This window comes from Mya arenaria, chromosome 15, assembly GCF_026914265.1.
Source record: "Mya arenaria isolate MELC-2E11 chromosome 15, ASM2691426v1".
Classification (NCBI taxonomy): domain Eukaryota; kingdom Metazoa; phylum Mollusca; class Bivalvia; order Myida; family Myidae; genus Mya; species Mya arenaria.
Genome location: NC_069136.1, coordinates 55809055 through 55831462, shown reverse-complemented (window position 1 = coordinate 55831462; position 22408 = coordinate 55809055). Strand labels below are relative to the sequence as shown.

General features: G+C 35.2%; 1 protein-coding gene across 8 annotated transcripts in view; it reads right to left on the bottom strand.

Annotated features, from left to right (window-relative positions):
- LOC128219899 (unconventional myosin-XVI-like) overlaps positions 1-22408 on the bottom strand; it is a 104529-nt gene that overhangs the window by 26503 nt on the left and 55618 nt on the right. For 7 of the 8 annotated variants that reach the window (XM_052928047.1, XM_052928050.1, XM_052928052.1 and 4 more), the window contains exons 32-36: positions 18823-18968; positions 17978-18055; positions 14938-16156; positions 14226-14327; positions 13554-13751 (exon numbers count right to left, since the gene is read on the bottom strand). In XM_052928047.1, coding sequence (XP_052784007.1) covers positions 13554-13751; positions 14226-14327; positions 14938-16156; positions 17978-18055; positions 18823-18968 — 1743 coding nt within the window. The remainder of the gene's footprint in view (positions 1-13553; positions 13752-14225; positions 14328-14937; positions 16157-17977; positions 18056-18822; positions 18969-22408) is intronic. The other variant, XM_052928051.1, reaches the window with a different exon arrangement.

Genomic DNA, 22408 nt, shown 5'->3' with positions numbered 1-22408 from the left:
ATAATTTACCCACAATCCTTAGCCGCTTGGCAAATATCGGAAAAATCCGCCGAATCTCCGATCGTTGATTAACGGCGATCTTCGGTTATTTCCGCCAACTCTGCTAATACTGCCTTGTTCGTTATAGATTTAATTATAATTAATAACTGTGACTTTAATCAGATTCAATTGGACTATTATCAACTCAAATGAAAGTACCGCGCATTTGAGTCAATTTTAATTAATGTTTTCCTACATGTATATATTCGGCCACTGTCGGACGTCTCGAATATAACCACACGGTAAGATCTCGGAATGAAATCCCGCTGCACGCGTGAGTTTGAAATTATCGCATTAACACAGATGAGAGTTGCCAATCCATTGTTTATAGGTCCGTGTAAATACTAATTCTTTCAATGTATTAATATGTTAGATATATCATGAACAAATCCAGTTACCTCGGAAATAGAGAGTGAAGCAAGTTTCTTCTATTGTCAAAATGTTGTGATGACTATTACTATAACAACATCATTTTTAAGTAATACTTCTTTTGAACATATAAAGGAAATAATAACATTTATCAGTGCCCTCTCTTAATTAAAAAAAAGACATTTCCTTGCTAAAACACTCAAGTGTCAATTATCACTCATAATTAAAAGTAGAAAGATTGGTCTCATTCTGAATTGGTTATTTAAATATAACAAGCATTAAAATTTTATCTGATGGAAGACTAACACATGCAATTGGTGGATGATATATTGTTGTGTATTGCCGTTACATGGCGTTTATAAACCTTGCCTTGAATAAACACAGGGACATGTTCAAGACTCAGCATGATGTTGTACTGGTTACTATGATATATGACACAGCATTTAAATAGCGATACATTAAATATCATAATGCACAGTCTGTGCTTATTGTTAATATTCCAAAGGCCCGGCCTGCCGGTCCCGGGAGAGACATTTTAAAACAGATTTTTCAACACAAAAGTTTTAAAGATTTTTTGTTTTACATCAGTGCAGACTATATGTTTTTTTCTAATCGTCGGCTGAGAGACTGTTCGATTTTATTTTACTGACAAAAATAACCATGAAAATGAAATATGACTTTAAAGGGGCTTAATTTAAAAGGAAGAATCAAAATTGTCAAAAACTAACATAAAACTGATATTGTCGTGTACAATGCGCTGAATCCCACCTACTGATGTACCACATCGCTTATGACACATACGTTTCTTTCACAGGTTTTGTAAATTTACTGGGATTGCAACTTTTAGCTTTTGCTTTATGCCATGCAGTCTGTTTGGGAAAGACTTCTCATCAAAATGCAGCTGCAATGTTTTAATCACTGGGATCTCTTAAAACTTAGTTTTCATTCATAAAGCCAGAGCCAATATATTGTTAGCCAAGATTTATAACGGCCAATTATTAACACCTATCACCACCTCATATCTGGAAAGTAATAACAATCCTAGAACAATGCTCCCTTAACAGTGAGTATATTATAAGCTCGCCAACGTATTATACACACAATAATAAACTGTTGTTCATGTTCTGGTTCCAATTAGCCTTGCAGGAGATTTCCAGACATTCATGATGTATTGTACAGTGTAACATTCATTGATTTTTTATGTACCGTATAAAATGACTGGGTATTAGACACACTTTTCCCTCAGAATTTGATGTAAAAATATGCCTGCGTATAATACCCAGTAACAATTTTTTGAACTTCTTTTCTGAGGTCGATTTCAAGCCGAGAGTTTGTTTAGTTTTATTTAGAAAGGGATGTTACTCGCGTCATATTGATCGAGTATATACGGGTAAAAAGGGCAGTTGAAGATCGGGATACGGTATATCGTAAGACGTTAATAATTTAAACAAAAATATTTTTTGATTCAAGTTATTCAATATTATTTTGAATAATAAATTGAATTGAACAATAATTAAACATGCATATAAAAGCAAAGTTTCGCACTGTCAAAATATTTTTTGTCAGTTGTATGATATGGTGTGAAAAACTTGCATTGCCTTTTGTTCTTTTTAACATACCAATACTACAAATTGATGCGGTAATGGTCTTGTTTTTTTCACACATTTACCGGAACTTTATTCTTTTCTGTAGGTGTTGACATTTTGAGAACAAACCCGTACAATATAAGGTTTATGCATAACTTGACTTCATTCTCGACAGGTTATCGTTTACGATATACTGTCAAAAAGAAATTTTACATATTTTCATAAAAGGCACCTTTCAGTGCTATCCAGAAACAAATGGTCACAATCAGTTCTTTTAAGTGCCTTTCCTAACATAAAACGAATTAAAATGAAACACATTTTGCATTATCATTGTATGGTTTTAAAGATAACCATCGCCAACTTCACGAAAACAATATTTTTCGTCACTGTCAACAAACATGGTGGCCGAAATTGACAGACGTTTTTGACATATTTTCTATGCGTCCTTTAACCCAAAACATAGATTAAACGGTTTTTTCTCAGATTTTTCATGGATTTTTTTGTCTGCGTCTAATACCCCCTATCGTCTTATACCCAGTCATTTACAGTAATGGGTAAAGCTAATATGTTCACAAGCATTTTCTGCAGATACCTTTCTCCACAATAAAAAGGTACTAAGGAGATAGAATTATAATTGTCACTTTTATAACAATATTTTTCACTGCTATTTTTTGGGAAGAGAGAAAGTAGAATGTATAGTTTTATCATAGCCTTAAAATAATCATTGTTATATAGTCCAAGACTTTTAAAGAAACTAGGAATGAAGGTCATACTGACTTGCAATTTGGTATGTATGTTTACTATCGTAATACTGCCAGTGTGTACAAGCCCCATCACTCTCATCAGAATATCCATTGAATGAACCTGAACAAAAGCACTGTGGAGAACCACACTTACCGTGAACTGGTCTATTCTCATCTGTTGTTTTTTAGTCCAACAAGGGACATAACTCTATGGTTGCTAAAGTCAAGTTACAGGTTTTTTAGTTATGGCCAAGATTCAAGTTTTTACACAAAACTCTGCCTGAACGACACCAAGGTTCAAGTTTTTACACAAAACTCTGCCTGAACGACACCAAGGTTCAAGTTTTTACACAAAACTCTGCCTGAATGACACCAAGGTTCAAGTTTTTACACAAAACTCTGCCTGAATGACACCAAGGTTTAGAATGACAACATTTCAACTTTTCTTCTCAAAAATAGATTTGTTAAAACAACACAAAAACATTGACGTCTACAGTGATTTTCTTTGAATTCTATAGAACCCAGTTTAATGACTGTACATGACTTCAATATTATGTATGAAACCAGGCACCTATCTGATACAATATCAATTTCTATAAAGAGTTGCCATGGTTATAGTGGTATATAAAATTATTATGATTTTCTACAAAATGGAAAAGCATAAAGAAAGCTGTAACAATTATACAGATCTGATATTTCATATTTGCTGGCAATCCAATATCATAATCATACATTGTGACCATAGCTGTGCAGTGTAAGTGAGTTTTGTACACGTTAATAAATCACCCTCATGATGTAAACATTCTAATTGGTCAAAAAAGTTTGGCTGAAAGTTGCTCAATTTTCTTTTTCTCTCCAAAGATGTAAAAAGAATATTTTCCTGTTGTAATACTTACAGTTTTAAATATTTGATGATGGAAACAATTTAATTGCTAAAAAAAAGAATTGGCCAATAATTGGTTTTCTTTTTTCTCTCCAAAAATGTTTTCAAGTTGTAATTAATACTGATGATGTAAACATTTAAATTGCTAAAAAAAATAATTGGCCATTATTTCCCTTTTTCTCTCCAAAAAAGTAAAAAGCACATTTGTAAAACATCTACTACATCATCTGATATCATCTCCCACCATGTATTCGTTTCTCTTTACTCTCACCCTGCCAAGACCCAGTGAACTCCAACCAAAAGAAAGATAAACATTCTGACAGACACTGGTGCCAACATAAAGGTGCCACCAGGTTACTCCTGAATTTATTGTCTTTCTTTTTGGATAATTTATTGCCATACATCTTTATAGAATTTCAATAAAATGCTACATTCCAATTTGATTAAATTTCAATTCAAATGCCAAGTGCCAAAAGGTTGTGTTCCCAGTAAAATAACCATGAGTTTTACAGCTGATAATTGTCAATCCTGCTGTGGGGGGATCTGTCAGTTGAATATAAGGGATTCATGCCCAAAGCTGGGTAATGGGATTTAGACCCCTTTTGAAGTTGTATCCAATGTTTTGATGCTGTACTTATAATAATAGTCTGAAGTTAAACGCTCTCAATCATGATAACGGAACTTAAGCTTTGCCCAAAACCCTGGTTACATCCACGCTGCTAGCTCCGTACGAGAAGGTTTTCAGTTGAAATTACAAAAAATCTATACATTGTCCATACAGACATGGTGGACTCATGTGCAAATCTTACAAATGTTTTAACTCATAGATAATTCAGAGACGCAAATATTATTCACCGAGATCCTCGGTTCTCGCTGAGCTTGTAGAAATTTTGTGAGTGAGCACCACCAAAGGGCTTGTACAGGCATCGCAAGATGTAAGTGCCAATAAACACCAGGAGGACTGTAATAGCTTGCCGGTGCTCACAGGACTGTTGTAGGGGAGTCGCAGGGTCAACGTTAGGTGTCTGTATGATGCTACAGACAACCAGCAGGGAACTTTCGAAATGCCCAAACAAGCCCACAGGTAGTTACATTAGCCATTCCTTGAGGAATAAAGTTGGTATAACACCTGAATATCTTTTGAGTTACAAGATTTACGGGGCTCGTGAAAAGCATGTGACCAGAAGCTACAATTGTATGGAAACATACAGATTTTATAAGTTGATGAAATCGTACGATTGTATAAACCGTTTGGTAATCATACTGATATATGATTGAGGTATAGGCTGCCCAAATAAGTTCTAGGTTTCCAATTATATTTATTAACCACTCCAAGATATAAATTCAGATGGTCTTTGTTTGTGTTCTAAATTTTTTGCAATAATTGGCAGAAAGGTAATAAATGTTGTTTTATATAATAAATATAGTTTTCAAAGAAAAGTAAGAGTTCAATATAAAATGTATGTATTTTTAAAAGGTTAGAAAATGCAGTGGTGTATTTTCAAACTTTACACCTGCTGAAAAAATCCAGCTCCAGCCACAAAATTCTATCTGATTCAATCCCCAGACACATAAAGCACAAAAAATTCCAATGAGGCCCATATGTTATTTGTAAATACCACTTGAAAGTGTGTACATGCCTAAATTACCTGTAGTAAACTGTTAGTTCTCTGGAACCATATACAAATTAACAATCCCCTCTCTCAGTTAATGAACACTCCTCCTAGAAAAATTCTGAATCACTTAAATTCCAATTACATGAACACAAACTGGTCTGCCAGTGTAAACAAAATAATTTCCTATGATTTTTTTATTATCCAAATTTGAATAATCTCACTAACTCTGAAGCACTTTTGTGAAAACTTATCAAACGCTCCCTAAACTAAAAACCCTAGAGCATAATAGTCTTAAGCCATTATCAAAATATTCTAAGATTTCAACTCTTATCACATCGTTTTACTTTCAAAATGTTTATCCTGAATTTAATGCCTTATTACTTGGAACTTTCTCAACATACACTGGAAACAAGCGATAATCTTAACCTATAAATACAGAAAGACACATATGAAATTTTATTGTCAGACTTCAAAATAGTTTTTCTTTTATAATCTAAAATCATCAATTTTATTCCAAGAGTACACACACACACATTTGATAGACCAAATGTTATAAGAGAACTGTTTTAATCAGAGGTTGCACAAATCTCTGCAACTGGTAATAATGAGGGAAAACAGCTTCCAGCAGAGAAAAGAAGCCCTACCATAGCTGTTCTAAATAACGAGCACATGGCACCAAGATAAAGGCTATTTAAAGGTCTGGCAGTCTTGCAGGTAAGTTCCTTCATAGACTAGCTGCTGCTCTAAGAAGATATAGTGCACAGAAAACAGGAGCACAAACTAACAATTGTATGATGCTCAGCAGAAAATTAAAATATTAAGGGAATGACAGATCAAGTATGTGGCATGATGGACAATGTTATATGGCATGGCAGAACACATATGGGGCATGATGGGCAATGATACATGGCATAATATGACAAGCAGGGACATGATGGACAATGTTATATGGCATGTGAGAACACATGGGGCATGATGGACAATTCTATGTGGCATGTCCGATTAAGTATGGGACATGATGGACAATGCTATGTGGCATGTCAGAACACATTTGGAGCATGCTGGACAATGTTATGTGGATTGTCAGAACACATGTGGGGCATGCTGGACAATGTTATGTGGCATGTCAGAACACATATGGGGCATGATGAACAATGAAACATGGCATAATATGACAAGTAGGAGCATGATGGACAATGCTATGTGACATAACAGAACACATATGGGGCATGCTGAACAATACTATGTGGCATGTCAGAACACATATGGGGTATGCTGGACAATGTTTTGTAGCATGTCAGAACACATATGGGGCATGATGTCAGAACACATATGGAGCATGATGGAAAATGCTATGTGACATGACAAAACACATATGGGGCATGTGGATTAATGCTATGTGGCATGTCAGAACACATTTGGAGCATGCTGAACAATGTTATGTGGAGTGTCAGAACACATATGGGGCATGATGGAGAATGTTTTGCAGCATGTCAGAACACATATGGGGCATGATGGACAATGATACATGGCATAATATGACAAGTAGGGGCATGATGGACAATGCTATGCGACATGACAGAACACATAAGGGGCATGATGAACAAGGAACATGGCATAACATTACACATATGGATCATGTTGGACATTGTTATGTGGCATGGCGGAACACATATGGGGCATGATGGACAATGCTATGTGACATGACAGAACACATAAGGGGCATAATGAACAATGCTATATTTTTGTTGCATGTCAGAACACATTTGGAGCAGCATGCTGGAAAATGTTATGTGGCATGTCAGAACACATATGGGACATGATGGACAATGCTATGTGGCATGACAGTGCACATATGGGGCATGATGAACAATGCTATGTGGCATGTCACAACACATACGAGGCATGATGAACAATGCTATGTGGCATGTCAGAACACATATGGGGCATGATGAACAATGACATATGAAATAACATAACACATAATGGACAATGTAATTCCAATGGGAATGAACATGTTTGGGATATGACATATTGTTATATAAATGGGGCATAATATATATAGACTTATTTTTAGGGGTCATGACACAATGTCAGAATGCATGTTGGACATGACAGGCATGATATAGGATAAATGGGCATGATAAGACAGGTGTAATGCATGACAGGAAATCTGTGGGAATAGTAGATCACCTTTGAAGCATGAACGTAAATATCTGAGGCATTAGAGAACATGCATGGAGCATGACAGCACCGATTTAAATGCATGATTTGATATATCATCTATGTGATATGTCAAACTGTAATTGAGCATGATAACACCTGTATACTGCATGCTAGGTTATATAGGGCATAACATATTTTTGTTACCATCTATGGGACATGAAAGAATATGTCAAAGGTAAAAGAGAACATGCATTAAGCATGAGAGACCAAGTTTAAGACAGTACATATTAACATATATGGAGTTTGGCATGTGAAACTACATGAATGACATAAGTGCCTTACTTTGCAAAAAAACCCACACCTTACAAACATGTTTTTTTCAGATGTTGTTTGGTGCACTTATTGGAGATGTATTGGTAAATCAGGTATTACTGGAATGCTACTTACCACTAGCAGATAGTGAATTAACTGATGGAGTATTGCTATAGAAACAACACCAAGCACTCAGGTAACTTCTATGTATTGGGGAATAGTCTGCCTATATATTATTGACATAAGCTATGTGCAAGATCTTAGGTAACATTTTTGAAAAATATTTTGTTCAAATGTACAGCCAGATACATTATATTTCAACAAATAACCTGCAGCCAATGTATAGAACTAGACAAGTTACCCTGAGGTTATCTTTCAGATAGTTTGCAAAACAAGAATAACATTTTGGCTAACTTTAATAAAATCAAAGAATTAACCAGTTTTATACTATCGGCTGCTGACAGCTTCATTATTGTGTGTTTTTTTATTTCTATCGATTCATATCTAATACTTTTTTTTATTTATTGGATAGAATAATTTTCAGAGCTGAACACACAAAGAAAATAGACACTGAAACGTGTTAACCTTTGACTGATTATAATTACTTGGTTCAGTTTCAAATTGGTCATGTTTAACCTCTAAAAAAATGATGAAATAGATATGAAAAGCCTTCAGGTTGTAGAAAACACATCAAGGGTTTCTGAACAAAGACATTTCAAAATATTTATATCTATCTGGGCTGACATTTATTTCTTGCTCCACTGAGGAGATTGCCACTGGGTGAAATTGGCTCATCAGTTTATCAATGAAATATTTTGATTCCAATTTTCTAGGTTGTATAAGACATTTTCAGGATCTCCAAACAGATGCATTCAGACAAAGTGATTTAAAGTTGTAGGAGTGCCAACAAATGTCTACCAACCCTTATGTTTATAGACTCATTAGTAAAGAATTCTTTGAAAACATACAGGTGACTAATACATAATATACCATTGTATGAAATCATGGAAAAAAGCTTATATCTTCAGACTCCACTCACTTTAACAGGCCCAACTGCATTCATACCCTGATAATGACATCAATCCCACAATTCCATTATCTCTTAATTTGTAAAGAATTCTTTGAAAATATACAGGTGACTTATACATAATATACCATTGTATGGAATCCTGGGCAAAAAAGCTTCTAGATCACCAGTCAACTATTTGGTTAAATGTTGAGGAGTAAAGAATAGCAACATGCTCAAGGTCATGTCAATGTGACTATGCCAACTTGCAGTGCCAAAACAAACAACAACAAGAGTGTGGAAACATAGAAAAAAATCTTCAATCTTAGCAAAGAATTTTGTTTTGCCAATGGCAAAGGGAAATATGAAGGATAGAGTTTTATCAAAGAATTAATCTCAATAAAAATTCTTAGGTAACTTCCAGAAAATTGCCATAAATAAACTTCAATTACTCATTACCCAACTATTCCCTAACAGTATTTTGGTTTTGAATAAAAATACAAGCTGCCTTGTGCTTTGGCACTAATCAGATAAACTACAGACAGTGTTTGAGCATAAAGGATAAACAGGCATTTCATTCAAGCCACAACTTTTTCTCTGAATCTGTATGAGATATTCCTTGTGTATCTTCTTACAGCACTTCATTGTCCTCACTGTATTCAAAATTTCTGGAATCCCCTTTCAGGAAATGCCCATAATCTTGCTACTTATTGTGACCTTTGACCTACTGACCCCCAAATCAATAGGGGCCACCTTCTGACCATGACCAATGTGTATACCAAGTTTGATGACTCAAATTGCAACAAGTTGTTAAAATGTAATCGATTAAAGCAGAAGAGTGGTGCAGCCTTCTTTGTGGCAAACTCCAAAAAAAATAATCACAATGTGTCTGCTATGCTTCTGAGGCAACACTCAATCCTAAGAATAAACTAGAGATCTTTATGTGTATATTTTTCAGTATCATTTAGAAGTTAATTTAGAGTACCATCAGCCATTGTCAACACCTGGTGTCATTTCTGTAAACTGAGATTAGAAAAAACAACCTGAAATAATTCAATTTATCCTAATATCGGATGTTTAGAAATTGATCATATGTTTTTTTCAAAGACAACCAATTTAAAAAAAATGTTTCACAGGTGCAAAGTAAACTTTCTGAATTTGACACATTAATTAAAAATCTTAACTGAAGCTGCTGCCATGCCAGGAGTGTTACACTTCTACTTTTCCTGTAAGATGTTGAATAGGTTCTGATGCATTCTCTAAATCAAATACACATCTGAGTAAGAGCTAGTTGCGCACTTCAAACAGGTATATATAGAATCTCCAGGCAGGGATAGATTATTATCCTATACCACTACATTATTTTCCCTAGAATATTTTAATTCTTTTACAAAAAGATAAAAAAATATGCTCTGCAAAATCAATCCATTATTTGGAAACCTACAAATGTAGCATTTTGCAAAAGACCTATAGGTTAATGTGAAGACCTCTACTATTCCACAATCCCACTTTCTTAACTAAGCTAACTTGTTATATCTGATTAAAATTCATATCACTTTTCATACTAGAGAGTGTAAGCTTTGGCTAGATTGCAACTAGACTTGCTAGCTTAATAACACTTGTTATATAATTTACAAGACCTTGAACTTCAGTCATGTGACCTTTGACTTACTTAACCTTGTGACCTGTTGCTTACTCTAACTCGTGACCTTTCACTTACCTTAAGTATTTATCTTTGACTTTAAGTTAACTTAACCTCTGACATTTAAATTATGGCCAGTTGCTCAGCGATTTCTTATAAAATCTAGGACTATATAATACAACAGCTGACAGTAAAATTACAATGGGTCTAATCATTTTTGAACAGGGTTGTTTTCAACCCTGTTCAGTGTAGCCACAAACTCGACACTCACAACAGAAAATTCCTATTAATAGTAACAAATGTCGCCAGCCGATTTACCACCAAAAATATAGTTTGAAAAAGTGCAGACTATATCAATTGCAAGCTATGTTTCCTGCAATAACCGAGGTAGATTTGAAAAAGCAAGAAGCAATCATAACGCAATATCTATTTAAATAATTTAATCTGTTGAACTTAGATAAAGATAACATTAAAGTAGTATCCCCGCGCCAAAAATGAATGAACATCGAAACGTAAACAAAGAATTACTATCCACTCAAAGCGCATCATTCAATCACGTAACACAACGATGAAGCCAAGTGAATTTACACTCGAAGAGAGATAATCATGTAATGAGATAATGCAGTTAGTTAATCAGATTTCTCTCCCTTACCATTGTAAAGAAGAAGCGGGGGAAATCCCAAGCTTGATTAATTGTCGTGCACAGTTGAAGCCTACAGAGATGTTTGTTTTACTTTGTTTTAGAAAACTTGATTGTTTTACTTGGAATGTGATGTTCTGCTGGTTAGTATTGATATGCATTTGTAGTCTTTTGTGTTTGTCTTTGGTTAGCAATGGATTGGAATGATCATTCATTTAGCTGCATTTATTTAGTTGTATCATGTATTTTTACGCCACCAGCAGATTTTGTATTTAAAACGAGAATGGCAGTTCCGTGATATTCTTTTAGCCTCTTTCCATATACTAATACATGTGGGTTTGGTTACAGATGATAACATGCATGGATAACAGAAGTCACCATGTAAGTACGAGGGGTTGGAGTGTTTGATTCCATAAATCAGTAAGTTCCATGTCAATGTTTTGTTTTATGATGTTCTGTGTTGTTGTTCTTTAGCCATTTAATTTAATCTGCAACTGCACACAATTAAATTATATAAGATATTAGACTGTTTACGATGTTAACATATAAACATGTTATTATTCATTATCTTATGATTGTTTATATTTATATTTTCAGGACGCTCCGATATTATAGCTACATTCGATAATGTTGAATATAGAGATATTGAAGTACACTGTGTTTGAACTCAGATTAAACAGCTACATGTTGTAACCTGGACATATAGACCCACCCTCGCTTAGGAATTACAAATGTATTCTCATCTTAAACCTGGAATTACCTAGAAAGCAACAATGGTCTCATTGATCTCAATGATCGCACAGTTTCCCTGCTTAAAACATCATGCGATAGGCCACTTGGGAATAACAAACGTGCTAAAGTGCTGAAGAGTTACTTGACGATATTGAAAAAGAAGAGAGTTGCTGACCATATAGACAATGAAGGAAAACAAGTTTTGAAATTAAATATTTTATGCTTACTTTATTTTATATATATGCACTTTCTATAGTGAACGTATAGACGGATGTTTGTGCGTTTATTTTTGAAAATGGAATTTTATTGAAATGAATTGATTTCTATTTTTGCTGGTTTGAAGAAAATATGAGAAAATATCGAGGATTTAATAACTTTTTTAGGTGTTTCATCTACAATTGTTTGAAATAAATCATTACAATTTTCATCTTTTTAATTAAGAAACTATTTCTCTTTAATCTGTTGTATTTTCGAAGTTGTTTTGTGAATAACAGGCAAACTCTTTCCAATGAGGAAAGTTTGATTAGTATATATATATATACTCATATGTAACACCATATGATGGAGTTCTGCTTGGATTATTATAGTTACATTCTCCATCCTTGTTTGCTTTCTTACACAGCGACATTAATTTTATTGTCAATAAAATATTATTTTTTCATTTACCAACATGCTTCAATAAACCTGGGGCGGCCCCTGTGGTTGTTTTACACAGGGACTCTTAGATTCACTGTGCAACATATCAGCACCTTCTTAATACACAAATTATCGTGAATCATAATGGTGAAAACCCGTATAAAACCCTGTTCATGCAGCGCTATCAGCGCTTTGATTAATCCTGTAAACTTGGTTGAGAAAAGTCAATCATATATAACCTGTAAATTCTTTGGTATTGATCAAGTTAACCAAAGTGTTTAGTGATTGGTCGATATTTATCCAATACTTACTGTTGACCAATCAAATTTCTTTTACGTGCACACTAGTAAAAAATTAACCAGTTGATAATTTGTCCATTTATCTATAATTATACTAACTGTAGGCAGGGATAATTCTAGTAATTCTATCGCATCCAAATCACATAAATGCGAGATATTCTCGTGCTTGATAACAGTTTGTGTATTTTGTGCCTTTTCCCTTTGTTGTTTTACAAAATAAAGCATCGTAGTCGCAGATGGCATCTTGTTTATATTAATTGAATTACTGACGAATTGCCTCCCCTACATTGAATGCATTTGTCTTATCAAATGTTTTGATCGATATGGTCCATGCACATGTTTTCAAGCATTTTTGCGACCCGGAATAATTTTGTTTACACTGATTTCACTGCATTTTAAAGGCGTCCACAATATCGGAAGCGTCAAAATGTCTAATCAGAGTATGTTGTTTGCATTCCTTGAAAAAAGCCTCTGGACCAAAATAAAATACCAGCTTCAGATGAAAACAAAAATGGAAAGGCTTCATCTCCCCCCCAAAAAGTCAATGCACCTTTCAGCAAAAATGACTAAATCCTATTTTTTGCTCAAGTATGATGAGTATGAATGTTCATGATGTCTGAACTGTTCACAAGTGTTTTCTTCTAGTCAAACAAGTGTATATATTATATCTATATATCTATATATTGTAAATTTGTAAATTATTGATATTCATGAAACAAGTTACTGTTATGCATTGTTTTATCACTGCGTTATCCATGTATTATAAAAATCTCACTGAAATTAAAATTCTCTCACCAATTTTGGACAAATGGGAGCAATTCTCTCATTGAAAATCTGACATAGAATTATCCCTGTATAGGCCTTTTGTTCACCATTTTACTTACTGGCATCCTCCATCTTCTTGAACAGGTTGACTGCCTGTCTGGGTGACACGACCTCAGGGTCCCTCTCTTCTTGTGGGGCTCTTACTGGGGTCACATATTGGGACTCAGGTTGGGTTGCAAGTGTAGTGGGTGGGGCCTCAGGTGGGGGAGGGGCCTGCTGTGCTGGGGGTGGGACATCGTCTGTTGTTGGCTTGAGGCCTGGGAGGGAATGGTTACAGGTGTCAATTAAAAACAAAAAAAGTGTCAATTTAAAAAAATGTTACCTTGGTTAATTGTTATTGATATACCATGCTATGAACAAAATATCACAGAATTTGCAATGCACAAAACATGTTTCTATAAAAGCAAATGCAGATGTTATTTTTCATATCATAACTATTCCTTTTAATTAAATAATAAGCTTAAGCATTGTTTTTGAGTCGCAAGCAAAATTAATTAAAACAAAAATGCCCTTTTTTCCTATGCCTTGTACAGACATTTCATTCTGCAAAAAAATAATATTAAATTATTTCTTTAAAACGCACATTCAGCTTCATGCAATGTTTTATCTTTGCAGATTTATAAGCTAAAGAATACAAGACGAGCAATTATAATGTTGTGCAATTTAAAATTAATAAGCCATGTCAAAGTATAAAAAACACACATAAGAAAAGAAACACATATACACTGTACCATCTTTTTCTAACAGTTTAATTCTAGCTGTGGTCTGGCGCAGTTTAAAGTTAGACAACTCATCTTTTGCTGACATCATCTCTTGCCCGTCTGCTTCCCCTTCTAACAGACCAAAGCAAAGGACTTGCAATTAAAGCAAATTATGTTAAAACTTAAATATTATTGTTAATATGTTGTTACACTTAAGCTTTTGGTTAAACAAATGTGTTACATCCTTAATGAACCATGCTTACAAATCATGCATTACTTACACAAAAGTTAATTCAAATCAAATTTTTTGTTTAATTCAATTACTTAATAAATCATAGCACAATTGCCTATTAAATTCCTTATTTTCATACAAGCATGGCATGCAAAGATAGAAATGAACTTTGCACATGCACTTGGAATGTTCACTCAATGACTAGTATTGTCAAAACATGTCGCTCATTTAAGCACTTCACAAGGGGCAACATTTCATCCAAAGTCTAAGAGCACATTCTCGCAGAACAAGCGCTTATATTAATTTGTCTGATAATGTCAATAGCCATTTAAACATATCAATAAAAGATAATTTAAGGAATAACAATATATATTAATTTAAAAAAAATTAATAACAATTTTTAGTGAAGGTATACAAAATTATATATAAAGTTGTTCATTAAGGGCTTTTAAATAATATAAAGGAATTATTTACATATCAAAAGTAAGACTCTTTTTTAGGTCAACCTACCCGTTCTTTTCAAATTCACTTTATTCATTTCCTTCAGCATTCCTTCCATAGGTGACACCTCCCTGGAACTTTGAGCTACAGAGTTAACTGCCCTTCTCTGTTCAGGCTGATTACCTCCCATTGCAAATCCAGGGGCAGCCACTGCAACATTATTTGGTCCCGGAGAGTGACTTCCTTTGGCAGCTGGGGGCACTTGCCCTGTCTGTTTCTTTGGAATTGAGGAAACTGGTGGTGGAGGAGGAGGTGGTGGACCAGAAGGCTCAGGGTAATATTGCTGCTGCTGCTGCTGTTGCTGAATGTACTGCTGTTGTTGGGGCAATTGTTGTTGATTGTACGACATGGGAAAACCTTGTTGGGCAGCCATGTTTGGCTGCACGGACTGAGGCACATAGCTGGGATGAGCAGAAATTTGATTAGAATTTGTTGGTGGTGGCAGGTTTTCTAGCAGCTCAGGGGGAGGGGGAGGGAGGGGTGGAGAGGGGGCCCGGGCGCTTTGCTGGGCTGCACCCAGGTAGCTATCGAGGGGCCTCAAAGGTGGTGGGGCTGGTAAATCCACATCCTCAGTGTTATACGGCACTGATTTGCTTCTCTGAGAAAGTCTTTGTGGTAATACAGGTGATTGCACAGACTGTTGTCTTTGAGACATTTCAACATGCGGCACTGAATGCCGCGGTGTTCTTGGGCTGCCATGTGGGCTTGGGTACTTTGGCTTGATTACAGCAGCTGCCATGTACTGTTGACCCTGCATCTCCCCTGGTACAGGGGGAGGAGGCCCATGGGGTGGGGGTCTGTGTGGTTGGGGATTGAACACTGATTCAGTCTTTCCATAATGCATTGCAGGACTTCCAGGCACTACACCTTGGTCCGCATATTGCAACTTTCTGCCCATAGTTGGGCTCGGATGCGTTGGCCTTTGCTGTGCTTGGCCATGAAATTGACCATGTCCATTTTGATTGTAATTTGGCACATTTGGATCAGACACTGTGACCGGTCTTTCAGAATGTTTCAACTGTGGAGACATTAGCGCACCTGGAGCACCATAGGAAAATGGTTGGCTTGTCGCACGGCCTGGATCTTTGGGGTCATTTGGCATGTGTCTTGGGGACTGGTTACCATACTGCTGCTGCTGTTGGTAATACTGATGATTAGGATCATGGTGGTAGGAAGGTGATGTAGGCTGTCCATGGATTTCTTCATACATCCCCTGCGATGTCACAGACTAAAATACAAATACATCTTCTTACATTTTATCATTTTTCATGCCATATCCTGGGCGGGGAAAAATCCCCAGGAACTTTGATCAATCCCACATTCAAATTTATTATATATATTAGCGATTTTGACAATGCAAAAAATCAACGGTCCCAGCATGAAGTGAACATCATGTATGACAAAATCTGTATTGTCTGAACAAGTAAAATAAATTATGCAGTAATATTTCAAAAGTATTGTTAAATTACTGATGTAGTTTTGCTTTTTAATAATAAAAAATAAAGAATTTGAAAATAAACAAGAGGCCCAAAAGGGCCTATGCTCTACTGGCATGGCTTTTGTGGTCATAGCAATCCAGAGCATGTATGTATGGGTAAAAGCCAACAGACATATACTTTATGTTTTGTGTTTGGGTTACCTGAAAACGTAGCATGTTCAACATCTGAGCCCAGAAAGTATTGTAAGCAGATTAGTTGCATGAACTATTTTAATATGTGCCAAGTAAAAGTCATCTGACAAAAAAAAAATGCTTTCAAAACTGTACTCATAGTAAAAATTTCTGTTTTAAAAGTTAAAAAAAGTTGGTCAAAAGGTCAAAGTCAAGGGAATCCTAGGACAACATTGATCAATTTGAACAAACATTCACAATCAATTGTGCTAAGATGGATGCACGAACACACAAAAAGATTTTCAAACCTTTCCAGATTTATGTTTACCAAACCTGTGAACCCTGGGTGTGGCCAGTAATGACACCAGGTGCATAACTTAAACATTCACAACCAATTTTGTTAAGATGAATGTGCAAACTACAGAACTTAAAGCTAAAAAATGGCCTTTGGGCTTTCAACAAGAACAAGGCAGAGTAATTCACAAAATCAACTGCAGAAGCAAAAAGCAAATTGTCTCTCAAAATCCTAGAATTGCAAATTGTCTCCCTTAACTCTAGACTTGAATTTACATGTACATGTAAACTTGGCTAAAATTAGAATTCGCTCATGCAGACCTGGCTAAAAATAGAAAGCATTTCTTTAAAACTTTCATGGCCCATAATCTAGGCATTTATAGAAAGGAACCGAGCTCTAATGGATATCTATATATTGTACAAGTTTCATCGAGATACAATCAAAACTGAAGACTGTATCGTGTTCACAAGCAATTGTTTACAGACGCACGAACGCACGCCCGCACGGAGGCACGACCGCACGGATGCACATACTACGTACACATTACCATCGCATAAGCTCTTCTGGCCTTTGGCCAGTAGAGCTAATAAAACCAGGGTATATTACTACCAGAGTTGCTTTGACTTCAACCTTTGAAAATAAGGAGCTTAAAATGGATAATTCGAAACCTTGGATCACTAGCATCCTCGAGTTATCGCAATTTTACTGTTCTTAATACAATGTTAACAGCAAAATAATCAATGCTAGTTGAAAAAAATGCTCTAAAGTAGAGCACGCAAAAAAAGCCAGAACAGAACAATTCAAAATGACATCCCTCTTGAGGGCAAAATTCCCTTGATAGCTTTCAAGACAATACAGCATATATGAAATAAAAAATGTTTTTTTTTTGCAGATGTGTCAAAATTCCCCTGGGCTCATGTTGAAATCCCCTTGGGTAATGTCAACATAACCTGATTTATCTAATAGAAATCCCCTGAGGAGATCTCTAGAAATCTGACATGTATTGTCAATTTAGTGATCTTTAATTTAGTGATCGTTGTGTACCTAGTTATTTAAAAAAAAGCAGCAGGCTGGATGCATAAATATATCTAAGAAATTTTTCACAACCAAAACTTCCACCATATTGTGTCCCTTGTCCCACCTACCGACACTGAGGAAGTACTAAGTCTTGTGTCCGGATTTCGCTTTGGTGGAGGCGGTGCATGCTTCCTGTGGTCACCATGCTGAAAAACAAAAATTTGAACTATCATGTCATATACACATATTTTGCTTTATTATAAGCCTGTCAATTTCGCTTATTGTGTCCAATAGTGAAAATACAGAGAAAAATCAGTACCATGCAACTGTTGATTACTGATCCTGTATCAATCATGCTTATATGCTGTGCTGAAGTGTGTTGCATGTACACACTGATGTTTATTTAAGTTTATACGCTTCATTTAACCCAGTTGATTCGAACTCCCAAGGACCGGCTAAAATACCTTGAACCTGGGGAAATTCAAGCCAAGCGGCAATGCTATCTTGTTGCATGTTACCTTGAACAACTTAGGTATTGAATCCCTGATAAATGCAACAAATGAATAACAAAACATGCAACTGTTATAAAAAGATTTTTAATATGATAACAGAGAAATAAGTAAACATTAATAGCATATGAATGAAAAGTCTTTATTCATGAGTAACAAATCAAGATTACCTGCGTATCTGCATTAATTTGAAGATTGCATAAAATAAAATATATGTATCATAGAATACACATTGACTGGATGAGAGAAGTCATGTAGTGTTTGCGATTTAATTAAAACTGATTAAAGAATGCTTTAAAAACACCTATATTTATAACTTGTTTGTCATTCATTTCCAATGAATTTGTTAACTTAACAAACTAATTCATGGTGCCCTTTGATGCATCAATTGTCTTTCTTGTTTCATAGTTAAGCATATTCCAATGAAAGCTTCTTGGCATTGATATAACTGTTGCTCACAGTACCTGTTCATTAATGCCGGAGTACATCTCCCGGGGTGTGGGAGGTGGGCGATGCTCGTAACCAGCGTGACCATGGTGTGTAGGGGTCGGGGGCAGACCCCTCTGTTGGATGTGACTATTCATGTCCACTACATTAGCTTGACCATCATCTGAAAGAAATAACATTTATTCATATTTAAACATATAAATATCAAACAAGAGCACAGTATTTAGCACTTTCTAATGCTCATCCAGTTATCATCAAAATGACTAATGATTTACTCTTTTTAAAAGCATATTCTCTAATAGATTATTTTTTGTAAAACTATTTGTTCAATATGTTAAAGAAAAATAATTTTAAGTAAAAAGTTATACTTAAGTCCAGCGTATTGCTCATGAACATGTTTTGCTCCAGAAATAATTTTCTTTAGAATATTGAGCAATGTGATGTTTATCTATATCGTGAATAAGAGAATGCGAAAACATTAGTAATGTGGAATAAAGTCACACTTTAGTGTGGAAAACTGAATTAAGCTTAAGACTGGGACTTCACTGTAAGTAAAGAAATAATCGGTACAGGAAATCCTAGCACAGGTTACATCTTTTTACAGCAACAGCAGATTTCTCATAAAATACATATGCTATTGTTTTGAAACCTAACAACATCCATCCCAAATAATTCATGAATATAACAGGTCTACTGTTTGATAGTAAATTAGATCAGTTATTGCTGTAATTCTAAGTGTATGGCATTTCTGTGGTTTGTTATAAGTTCATGAAACATTAATGATACAACCGTTCTGTTTGCTTCATATTCATGACTAATAGTTGCATTTAGAACAAGACTAATAGATATTATTTTTTGGGGAAAAACAAACTATTTTCACAACCTCTGACACACGCCCACAGTTTGGTTCCAGAGTTTGAAAGATTTGTGAATGCAAATTTCTTGGAGCATTTAAAGGTCCATAAGTATCTTGGCAACAATTTTAAACTGAAAAGTATACGCACATGGATGTGATTTAGACCTTAAGTAGCTGAAGGGCTGATACCATTTTCACTATGGGTTTGGGGGTGCGTAAGGCACCCAATGGGGGCCAAAGAGGGCGTCAACCATTCTGCTGCAGAAGCAAAACTTGCTTTATAGAAGCCCTGTTTAGAGCTCTCTTGATTTCTAATTTGAAGCAAACTGGAGTGTCAATACTTAAACAACAAATAAAATAACAACCAGAGGCAACCAGTCAACTTTTATTAATCAGTCCCTGAAGCCATTAGATGCTCAGTAATTTGGAAACGAAACACATGCCTGTATGTAAAAAAAACAATTTCAAAGTGCTCTTTTGTAGGGGCAATAACTCGGTACAGGAAGTATGCAGAGTAGTGCATCTTCTTGGACATTAACTGCTGATAATGACTTAAGGATATGACTGAATTTTGAAAGGCAAAAGAACTCTTATTAGAGCTGCCATCGACTAGGTCTCAAGAAGGGTTCCAAGAAAGCAGAAGTCGCCAATTGTGATGTTCTGCATGGAACCCTTCTGTGGCCTTCCTTAACTCTTCTGGAAACATTCTCAGCCTTTCTGGCCAAATTGGGATCGAAAAACTTTGTGTACAAATTTTAAAAGTTTAAGAACTGCATGCTATGATATATTATATTATAAATCGAAAGAATGAGTCAGGATTTATACTTTTTTTTCCTGACATATTGTTTACTAAACTATGCGACTGTGTTAAACAATAGACAAAGACGCTTCCTCTTATAACATAACTGTTTTTTTAAGTACTTTCTTGTATCACAGGAACTTAAACTCAAGTGGATAATACGAATGTGAATCAGCTGTAGTATGTTTAAGTTGTTTTAACTATTGTATGAAAAGAACTATAGAGAATTCAGTCTGTCTGCTAAGACGTACATTGCTTTTCTTGTCTGAATAATAGTTAATTTACTAGTAAAATATCAAAATTCATTAAACATATACATGTCTTAAACATTGTATATAGGTCATCCATCATCATCCTCATCATCATCATGACATCCTCATCATCATCATCCTCATCCTCAACATTATCATCATCATCATCAACATCATCCTCATCATAACATCATCATCAACATCATAAGAGCATCATCGACATCATTATCATGCTTAAACATCCATCGTATTTAAATCATCATCATCATCATCATCATCATCATCATCATCATCATCATCATCATCATCATCCTCAACATCAACATCCGTCTTCTCCTCCACCTCCTCTTCCTCCTCTTCCTCCTCATCATCATCAACATCAGCATCATCAGCGTCATCATCATCATCATGATCATTACCATCATCAACATCATCATCATCATCATCATCATCATCATCATCATCATCATCATCATCATTGTGACATCCTCATCCTCATCATCAAAATAAAATCATCATCAACTTCGCCATCGTCGACTTCATCATCGTCGTCGTCATCATCGTCATCACCATCATCATCATCATTATCATCACCAACATCAACATCATCCTCATCATTCAATTCATCCTTGGTTGAGTCATCAGTCTAATTATTATATGGTTTATAAATATGCAAACATACCATATTCTAAAATAACATGCAAAATGTTTAAACCATCTACAATTACAGATCTCTTCAATAAAATGCCCTTTTAATTAAAATTTAATTATGTTTAGTATATCTGATTAATATTTAATTACTGTCCTATTAATGCAGCACTAATCTATTAATTAAAAGAAATCACTCATCTTCATTTAATTAAATGTTTTACATTGCATTAGCAAGTCAAAAAGTAACCAATGAAAGACACATATATATATATATATACCTTTAAAAAGCCAATTCTCAAAACAGTAAACACTTTATGTATGTATTATTTTCTCAAAGCAATTTATCTTTTTATATAACACAATATCCAAGGAACAGTTAGCAAATTTTACATTGTTCTACACAAGTTCCATACCACAGAAAAAAACAAACAATTAATAACAGTTACAGCACAATAACACATCACATTTCAAGGATATGGCCCAGTCATGGCTGCACATGTTTCAAACATCTGTTTTTAACTAGGAGTCGAAGACAAACTTCAAGGATCATGCCTAATGATTTTCCCCACAATTTCAATGATGTTAGCTAGTTCACAAGATGTTTGCTGCATGATTCTGTGAGGAAAATGAATTCATACTGTAATTAAAGCTTGATTCTTACTGATAAAGGGAAAGCGTAATATATACATATTATAACAGACTGCAACTGTGGCTAAGTGTCGCCATTTGGATTGAACCCACGACCTCTCGCTCTGTAGGCAGACACTCTTGAGACTAAGATCAATTTGAAATCATCTTAAGGCTTGTAGTGCATGAACCTGAAGTTATTTATGCTGGGTGCTGAATTAAACAGACTGCACAAATTGTGCCTCTGGTATGGATCGACCCCGGACCTCTTGCTCTGCAGGCAAGCACTCTACCATGTCGCTAAAAAGCAATCTCAAGAGAGAGGCAATACAAGTGCTGCTATATACATATTGAAAACCCCGGTATACTTCCCCTCTTATTTGAAATATGTCCCCAAATTTCTAAAGCTAAGGTCAATT